At 42.3% G+C, this 10,429-nt stretch overlaps 1 protein-coding gene across 3 annotated transcripts in view; it reads left to right on the forward strand.

The window, feature by feature from the left end:
- Nucleotides 1-9,978, forward strand: part of RNGTT (RNA guanylyltransferase and 5'-phosphatase) — a 105,786-nt gene extending 95,808 nt beyond the window's left edge. For all 3 annotated transcript variants that reach the window (XM_085880111.1, XM_085880122.1, XM_085880133.1), the window contains 3 exons: nt 5,787-5,853; nt 6,059-6,182; nt 8,225-9,978. In XM_085880111.1, coding sequence (XP_085736237.1) covers nt 5,787-5,853; nt 6,059-6,182; nt 8,225-8,427 — 394 coding nt within the window. In that variant the 3' untranslated portion in view covers nt 8,428-9,978. The remainder of the gene's footprint in view (nt 1-5,786; nt 5,854-6,058; nt 6,183-8,224) is intronic.
- Nucleotides 9,979-10,429: the final 451 nt, after the last annotated feature.

Genomic DNA, 10,429 nt, shown 5'->3' on the forward strand with positions numbered 1-10,429 from the left:
AATATTTTTTCGTGAACCAATAATTAATAGGCTGCCACTCAACGATTTAAATCATAACCGCACTAGAAATCGAAGTGTCAACATCACCGTCATGCCGAAAAAAAATAATAATAAAAAAAAAACCTTGGAGTCTGCAACAATGACATGTTCCTCCTGTGAAGCCCATTTTTATATACCACCTCCCCTAAACACTGTCAATACACCATTATACGGTAGCTGTAAGTTAGTAACACGTTCAGTAAGTTCTGTGGTCGTCCGGAAGATGTCAAATACGTCTACATACATCAATATGCGTTGGTGATACGTTACACATAGGTTCAAAGCACGTTACTCATCGGTTAGAAATAAGTTTCGGGTACGCTAAACATTACCTCGACGTGTTTCGACTTGAGTAACTTACAAGTAACGTGTATCGACTTGTGTCAACGATCGCATAACGTGCCTACAACTTATGGCCAGCATATGCGGAACGTGTGCGTCATACGCTGGCATACGTCAAAAAATTTTCAGCATGCTTAAAATTTGTCGACGTACGCCAGCGTGCTTCAGCATGCTATTAACCGTTAACGTATACAAAACTTACCCATAACGTATTCGAAGTGTGCCAGCGTATTCGGCAAATTTTTCATACGTCATACGCTGGCTAAAACGTCAAGGTGTGACAGCGGCTTGACACTTCGATGTCTAGTGCGGTTATGATTTGAATCATCGAGCCGCAGCCTTTTAATAGGCTACGCCACGTGATCGTCGGCGATACGCTGCCGTGCGCTATGCATAAGTTAGACTATCGTTGGGCATAGGTTGTGAACGCCGACAACACGCTAAGCATTCATTGGTATAAGTTATCTATAAGTTATCGAAACGTTCTGTGTACGTTACTAATACGTTATGCATACGTCCAACTCGTTTTGAATACGCCCAAAACTGGAAAAAACATCAATAGTTCAGCGTACGCCAGCGTTTTACATACATTTTGATACGTTGCCATACGCTGGCTAAAACATCAAGGTGTGACAGCGGCTTTAACATTGCTTCGTATAGTTTAGTTAGCTCCTCAAGAAATGTCTCTAAGTAAGCGCAAAGTAATTGTGATGTTAGATATGCGTCATGATTTTTAATAAATAGACGACGTCTACCTGTCATTTGTGCTTTTTAAGAGTACTGGTAGGCTTTGAGGAACTTTTCGAGGCGAGAAATGTCACCGCGCCTCTGCAACAAGACTTGCGCCCGTGCAAAAAGACTGGGGGAGGTCTGTCCTGAGATGAGACAGGTCGAAGGGGTGCGGTCCTCCACCTATGAAGCGGGATCCTCGGCCAATGGCAAGTGAGAGGGAAGGGGCCTGACATGTCATTGGTGACGTACGGGGTAGTGCCTGTAAAGGCGAGTGCACATGCGGAAGAGGGAGGAGTTGTCTGGAATCAGCTTGGGGGAAAGCTGCGCTTCTTTGTTTGTATGGATATGCCGAGGCCACACCCTGCCTGTGCCAGAGCCACGCCCTCTCCTCTCTCCGGGCCCAGACACATGGGAAGGAGCAGCTGTTCTCCTTGCCTAAGCAGGCCAGGACTGTGCCTGGATCTTCCTGCGGTATTCTGCCAGGGGTACCCGGTATTTCTGTTTTGTGGATTCTCTCTCTCTTCTTTATCGTGCAATGAGTGTGGGCCCACTTAAGACGTCTTGGGCATTTAAGCAATCCTTTTCGTTCGGTGTTTTTGTGGAGGGTAACGGCTTTTATTTGTTGACATCATTAGTGTGATTGCTTTTTGTGTATTTCCTCCTCGTGACCATACTTTTTGTCAATAAATGTACCTGGTCTTGGGTTGAATTTCATTCTTGTAATCAGGAAAGTCTTTTGACGATGAATTGGCTATGGCAAGTAACACCATACTGTCGTGGCCAAAAATATTGACACCCTTGCACTTTTTTCAAATAATGCACCATTTCTTCCAGAAAATTGTTGAAATAAAAATATATTTTGGTATCCACATATGTATTTTTTTGGTTTGCAGTAGAACAAAACAAAAACAAAAGCTGAAAAAAATACTAAATCTTAGCTTATTCCACACAGAAATCCTAAAATGGCCCAGACAATATGATTGGCACCTTTTACAGTAGAAGTTGGGAGAAATAATTAGATTTCAAGCAGGTGATTCACCTTTACTTTGGAATTGAACTCACCTGTGGTGAGTTGCAGGTACCTGCAATATAAAAATCACTCATCAACCAGTTTAAATAGAGAAAAGGAGTCATTCTGCTGTTTTGTGTCACTGTGCACCACAATGAGCATGGAGAAAAGAAAGAAAACCAGAGAATTGTCTGACGAGGTCAGACACAAGATTGTAGCCAAGCATGGACAATCTCAATGCTACAAGTCCATCTCCAGAGACATTGATGTTCCTGTGTCCACCGCCATGTTATCAGGAAGTTTAAGGGTCATGGCACTGTAGCCAACCTCCCTGGACGTGGCTGCAAGAGAAAATTTGATCAAAGATTGCAGCGAAGGATTGTTCGAACGGTGGTGAAAGCTCCTCAATCAACTACCAAACAGATTCAAGCTGACCTTCAAAAATAAGGTACGACAGTTTCAACTCGCACCATCTGTCGCCAACTCGATGAAAGGGGATTCTATGGAAGCAGACCCAGGAGGACCCCATTGCAGAGAGAGAGAGAGACAGACAGACAGACAGACAGACATAAGAAAGCCCGAATGGAGTTTGCCTAAACAAGCCAAAATCCTTCTTGTAAAATATCCTGTGGACAGATGAGACCAAATTAGAGCTTTTTAGTAAAGCACATCATCTCTATGTTTACAGAAAACAAAATGAAGCCTTCAAAGAAAAGAACACCTTCCCTACAGTCAAACATGGAGGAGGTTCAGTGATGTTTTGGGTTTGCTGTGCTGCTTCTGGCACTGGGTTCCTTGAATATGTGCATGGCACCATGAAATCAGTAGATTACCATGGTATTTTGGAGCACAATGTTCAACCCAGTGTCAGAAAGCTGGGTCTCTGTTGAAGGCCATGAGTCTTGCAGCAGGACAATGACCCAAACACACTTTATTTTTTGAGAAAATTGTGAGTTATTTGAAAAAAGTGCAAGGGTGCCAATATTTTTGCCCACGACAGTATATCCAGATCATACCGCACGTCTCATCGGCTCGCTCGGCCATTAATTAGAGACCATGCCCGTGGTCTCAATTAGTGTAACACCCGAATGATTCAATGGTCCCAGCTTCGCAGTGGAAAGACCTGTATTCCAGCCTGGGGCGGCAGACCCAGCTGGCTGTTACTGTCGTGTTGAAGCGACCAGGCAACTGGAGTGACCCGCATGGCTTCAACAGTACCATTTATCTCGGTAAAGTGTTTATGGCTTAATATATTTTCATATAAGGCAGTATATGATTAAAGTTATAAAAATGCAGTAATACTTTAATTAAAAGTAATAATTAAAGAAGTTTGAATAAGGATATTGCATTGCTCTGTTGACTGACTGGACACAACTTTGAGTTTGTGGGTCCATTGATGTTGAGTAATCTACTGATGTGGACCTGCGACTGGGGTTGTGGATCCGCTGTTTGGAGAGTTTCTCAGCTGAAAGTATCAAAACCTCGATTAAAAACGGTGCCCAGCTGATCTGGACAGTGGGGAAATCAGTAAATTGCTGATAACTTAAGGTTATAACTTCAAATAAAATAGCTTTTCTAAGTACTTGCCATCCATCCATCCATGGGGACCATACTCTGTACAGAGCGTTGGTGCTGCTTAAGCAGTCTCCTTAGCTATTGGGCACAATCCTGGATGGGTTGGCACTCATTTTGCCAACCTCAGAAGAATGACAGGCTGTGTCAACCCCGCCTGGTATTAATTCAGCCATCGAGGGGGATTTGAACTCAGGATCCTTGGATCCCAAGTCCACCACCCTAACCATTAAGCCAACACCAGACATAAGTAGTTACCAGAACATCGTGTGTGTGTGTGTGTGTGTGTGTGTGTGTGTGTGTGTGTGTGTGTGTGTGTGTGTGTGTGTGTGTGTGTGTGTGTGTGTGTGTGTGTGTGTGTGTGTGTGTGTGTGTGCGTGTGCGCGTGCGCGTGCGCGTGTGTGTGTGTTGTCGTCTGGCTTCGTTCATGGGACTACAGTGCAGTAATGGTCTTTATTTTGATTGTGTACAACTTATTTTCTCACCTAATGAAATTTACATCCTCGGATACACCAGAATTCAGCATCAGGCCCATCTGCAGTTCATACTTGTCTTTTCACCATCACCAAACATCACTTGAGGTCTTTCACCATCCGTAAAAACAATGTAGGATGTGTTCATGATGGGCACTGCTCATGCTAAGGCTAACTGCCTTAACTATGTCTTTGGTGAAAAGGCCAAAGTGTCGAATCCCTCTGTTCCTATACCCATCTTACTTCCCCTTCCATGTGAACTTCCCTCCTGCCAAGGTGGAGAAATTCTTCACCTTTCTTTGTTCCTCCAACATGCAGTCAGTCGGTATCAGTGCTCTCATGCTCAAAAACTGTTCATCTGCCTTGTCTGCTCCTGACTCTGATTTATTTTTTAATTCCATGTAATTTTCGTGGAGCCGCCTACCTACATCATGGAATATCTTCATTGTTACTTGAATTCATCAAAATGTTGCCAAAACTGTCCCTCTCAATTACAGGCCAGCCAGTATTCTCCCAATCATGATGGAATCGTTAATTGCAGCAGAACTCAAGACTTCTTTGACGTATGATCTCTTACCATAACTTTGGCGGCTGCCAAGGTCATTCCATCTTGCCATCACTCGAGCTTCCGCCAAGGCCATTCCAATTTAGACATGCTGTTTCTGCTATGTTGGCAATAGATGGATGCCCTCGATCTCAAACAACATCTCACTGGACATCACCCATACATTTGATTCTGTCTGGCAATCTGCTGTGGTTTCTAAATTGTCAGCTAAATGGGATCTACCTTTGAGACGGGCTGTTTCCCTTTTCTTGTTGATCCATTGCACCCCATTATTTTACTCATCTATGAGACTCGAAACCTGTGTAATAATCTATAACAACTTCTATTTTATACAGTCACCTCAATATTTTGCATAATTTCATAAATTTTGCACCACTTTTAGCATATGGTTTTGCCCTCACAATTGCTGAGCCCATTCACTTGTTTGTAGGAGCATGAGTATTTATGAAATTTGATTATTTGTGAATATAGATGGTATTTTGCATTTCATTATTAATTTCCTCCTTTAACACTCTACCTTTCACCACTGGCCTTAACTTTGGGGAAATAAATTATTATTATTTTTTTAAACTAAATTCTTAATAATGATCTATATATTAATACTGAAAGACCAATTTTGTGCTCCTCCTCGCGGTCGCGCCACGTTTTTCTCGGTACTGTGACCTGAGAAGTTTTGACACGGTGTACATCAAAGTAGACACGTGTACAAATTAGGGGACTTCTTCACAAGGAGTAGTGTACACCAAAAATGTGTACAAGGACGTTTTGTAGGCCTCATTAGGTAAGGCCATGGAGTACATCGACTGGGATCCGGCTCTTACAAGAGCCGCCACTGGTTGTCATATTGGGCTCATGGAACGGAATCCGTCTGACGGGGTTTCGGCTAGTGTAAAATATTGGTAGCTGCCATTGTTTTGAACTTGAGACTCTCAGTTTGATGCAAGTGTGATGGTGTCAAAGTAAAATAATAATAATATTGATAATAATAATAACACAGGTAGTTTATGTCTGGGGGAGGGAAGGTCCACACTGTTGAAGTTCTCTGTGGGCACAGGTTACTCATTCAAAACCTGGGACTGCTGTTCGTGGGGCAGCTTGAAACTCCTCTGGCACAAATGAAGGTAAAGTATTACCTCTCCAACTTAACTTTGTTGTTATTATTATTATTATTATTATTATTATTATTATTATCTTCATGTAAAAATTGCCAGTAATGGTCGACCATGTTTTGATCATTAATGTGTTTCATAACAAAGGAAATGAGTGGAAGGTTTTTCTTCTTGTTTTATTTTTTTTTTCTTGGGAACCCGGGCTGTGCTGACGCAGGTCACAAAGGAGCTTCGTCAGTACGATAACAAGATAATCGAGTGCAAGTTTGAAAACAACGAGTGGGTGTTCATGAAGCAGAGACTGGATAAGAGTTTCCCAAACAGCTATGTGACCGCAATGGGTGAGTTTTGCCATGTATGGCATTTCTATTCCTTCACAAAGCTATTTCGGTCCCACAGCTGATTCATTTTTTATTTTCTCTCCACAATAGTGAGGCTCATGGAAGGGTCGGGCAAAATTGACATTGGGGTAGTGGGGGAAAAAAATGGCACAACCCGCAAGGGCATAACAAACAGAAAGGAATGGAGAGAGAGAAGGGGAGGAAATGCTCAAACGAGCAAGTAAGTGTGTTGGGTTAGGAATGGTGGTGATAAAGATCATGGGTCATGATGGGAAATGACACAAGGTGGCGATGCACTGCCTGCATGAAGATCTGGAGGGAAGATTAGGAGAAAAAAAACGGTCTCTGGAAGGTGGTTCTATCAATGGGAGAAGCGAGAAACGAGAGTTGATGTGTGCAGTCAGCCTGAATTTTGGAGGTTTAACCAGGAGGGGGTTCCTGAAAGATCCCATCTATATTGGAGCTTGTATGTTTACCTTGGTTTAATTTTTCATAAAAATTATTTGGGGCTGGACTTGAGGCGTTTTCCATGCCCCTTCTACATACAGAGTCGACTACCTTGTTATATTGTGTAAATTAGGCACTAAAATCCCACATCGACAGAACATATCTACATATTGTCACATCAGAGAACACAGTCACTCTGAGCCAGAAATCTTATAAATGCCTCCCTGGACCCTGAAACGGTGTTTATGATGTTATTGCGTTCAGAATTACGAGTATTCCCCAGGGTTAACCCGACGTAGCCGAAACTGGCGATGTTCATGCTGGAAGACAGAAAAATGGGAGAACGTTAACTTTACAATTAAAATGGTTTATTGAAGGTGTGTGGAGGGGAAATATGACACTTGTATAATAAATAATCGGAACAGAGCAGGCGCTCAAACGACAACGAAAAGGGAGGCACACACTTATGTGCAATCAAAGGAAATAAAACACTAAAGTCTAACCCAATGATGGCACCAAAAATAAATACTGGGACTCGCACACAATGGGGAAAGAGCGAGGGCTTCATGTTGAGGCAAAGCCCGAGGTGCTTGTGGGTCCAGTATGGCCCGAGCTGCTTGTGGGACCATGCAGGTTGGTGTTGCACAGGGCTTGTCTTAGGATGGTGATGAGAGGTATGCTGCCTCTGTCAAAGTCTAATCCCAACTTCAACTCCAACACAAAACTACTACTTCAATCCCGGAACCAGAACCAGAACTACTATTTCCACACTCAGTGCGGTTACACCCCGACTCAACTTTGGAACCACCTTTTTGGGTGGCACGTCCCTTTCATCGGCCTCCGCTTCTGTGGTTGTGCCATCTTCTGGGTCGTCTCACCTCATAGAGCGGTCCCAATAAAAGGTCCTGCACCTTACTCAAGCCATTCTTGCCAGCATGGTCTGAGGTTCACTGGCCAAATAATCCATGCTGTTTCTGCCTAAAGTGCATTAAGCTTTCCCTTTGCACCATTGTTGCCAAAATCCTCAACCAGCCTCACTCCAAAATGGGAGGTTTTACGCAACAACATTACTCTACACTGTCTTAAAGTTAACTGGCTGCCTCCTCCTCAGTGCATGTTTAACAAGACAACGTATTCTGACATTTTCCCTGTTACAAAAGTAATCTAAGCTACATGGTCACACAGTCCAAGATATTCTTACCACAATCTAGCTATGGATTCTCCCCCTTTCCACGTAGCAATATATTCCATTGTAGTCTTTTTATTTTGGTTATGAAGATGTGGGTTGTGCTGCCTTTTTCAGGGCCTTGAGTGTCCTTACAAAGTTACTTTGAAGGCATTTAGAGTTCACCTCAAAATTTGGATGGACATCACGTGTCGGCTAAACGAGGCAGGAAGTACAGATTATTCCCAACCTGATGGTCATCGGTGAGCCAGCTGGGTTTTTGTAGAGACAATCCGAAAGTGACACTGTAATCTTCTTGAGATTAGCTAAGGTTCCACAAACCTAGAATCCAAATCTTTAATAATGCTGCCTTTGGTCAGATGTGACTCAACAACCTTGAGGAATTCTCATAATCACACCTGTTCCACAGGTATCTGCGAGACAATCAAAAACCCCATCACCAAAGACGTTCTCTTCAAGATGATCGACCAGGTGGAGAAGCAACGCAGTCAGGTATTGTCCTCTCCACAGCCCCTTCCAGCCATGTCTACACAAAAGGCAGTCACCAAGCGGCCAAACCCTGAAGAGACTGGACATTCGATGCCTCCGTCGGACAAGTGCTCTAGGACTTAAACTGGTGCCATCCTTCCAGGCAAGGACTGACGATGCTCCACCGTTTGAGAACCTCTGTTGCAGGCTCATCACTTTGTTTCATTCACTCTGATGTTTGTAAACTGTCAGTGCATGAGTTTTGGCAATGTTTCTGTAGATATTTGGATAGAAGGATTGTTGTGTCCTCATTAAGAACCTTGATTTTTTTTTTAATTGTTTTATTTAAAGTATGAACATTTGCTTTCTTTGTTCCATGTGCAGGATGCACATCAATGTAGTAAAATAATCTATTGGTGTAATGTTTGCCTTGAGGTTTGAGAAGGCTGACTGTGGGTCTTTTCATATGTTTGTCCTTTTAATGTAAATAAGATGCATACACCTTATTTTATGTACATACATTTGATGTAAATATGACACGCCTTGTAATGGCTGTTTGTTGGGCGAAATATTTGTTTGCCATTTGTGGCAATGATCAGCCAGAGCATATGAAATTGTGTAATTTTCGACAATGTCAGCATATTATTGAATAATGTAGCATAATTTGCCAATAATTTGGCAAATAATTTGGCTGTGCATGCAAACACTTTAATATTTCCATTGTCAGTGTGGGGGAGTTCGTTTGTTTAGTTAATATCGTGCATCATGTTCTGCCATTGGTCATTCTTTCTTTATGCCAGATTAAAATTTGTTAGCATAGTTTTAAATGCTGTTACCACCACATCAGTGATACCAATGCTACCTACTGTTCCATAATGCAACTCATTTTAATAATTCGGTCTTAAACTTTCCAAATTGATTTGGTCGTCTTCCTCTCCAGTTTAGCAAGACGGACAACTATATTGTGGAATGAAACACGATCGCTCACACTGTATTTGCAGAGCACTCTGTATTATCGCGTGTTTGCCACACCAAATTGCACAGGAAGTTCATCCTCTTGTTGCAAACTGTGGGCTGTTCTGATGGATCTTGGCTGTCATATACGGCATAACAATCGCATGAGAATTCTTCTCCCAACACTGAACGTCTGTCCTTTTGTCTTTTCCATCGTATGTGATCTCCTTTTGTTGTTTAACAAGCCACTTTTACTGATGCAAGTTGGCTATTTGATGGTGATTATAGGTTTTTACAAGTCAGGAACTGTGTTCTACTATCAGTATCCAAACACGGTGCTGCAGTGGACAGCCAGCACTGGCGGTACAAAATATTTATTCCCGAGATTGTGCAGATTTTTTTTGCAGCTTCATGTTTCAATGAATAGTAAAGAATGTACCTTGTAATTGAAGAATAGAACGTGTGACTGCAAGCATACACTCTAAAAGTTATTTTGTGCATTATCAAAAACCGAAGGTTTAACTGGGCGTGAGAAGCGGCTTGATCCATGACTTGAGAACCCTTTGCGAAAGTTATGCTTATGCAGAATGTTTCTAGTTTTCCCCTTTGATACTTTTATCCTGAAACGCAAGCCCTTTTGTACATTTGTTTTGATCTGTACATACCTAATACATTGGCCATGTTCTCCGAGCTGCATGACGATCTAAAGAATTGCATTGAAAACGCTTTTCATGAAAACCAGATTTTTCACTTTGGTCGCTTTTTTGTTATTGTCGAATGTTAATCATTTAGATTTTTGTGGGTTGGGGTGGAGGAAGGGGTGCGAGGTAGGGATGAGGGGTCTTGAGAGGAGGGGTGATTGTTCAAAGCACAATTTGTAATATTAAACTATTTCACACCGTATTTTTCTACACTTTGTCTCAAGTATGATGGAAATAATCCTTGTCGTGGAGAAGTGAGAGTGCAAAGGTTTTTGAAATGTCTGGACTTTTATCTGCCTTGTGAGGGATTTGGTAAACTCTCTGCTTCATTGGATGATTAGGGTTGAAGTTATGTTGCATACAGATGTTACCAAACTAATCAGGAAGATGGTTTGAGGGTTTGTATTTGTGTGATTGGTACCAAAGTTATTGGCACGCTTCAAGAAATCGCACGCGTGACCGTGGAACGTGGCCCCCAAAAAGCTAAACCG

The sequence above is a fragment of the Eptatretus burgeri genome, chromosome 1, assembly GCF_056783735.1.
Source record: "Eptatretus burgeri isolate ZD-2024b chromosome 1, Ebu_testis_v1, whole genome shotgun sequence".
Taxonomy (NCBI): Eukaryota; Metazoa; Chordata; class Myxini; order Myxiniformes; family Myxinidae; genus Eptatretus; species Eptatretus burgeri.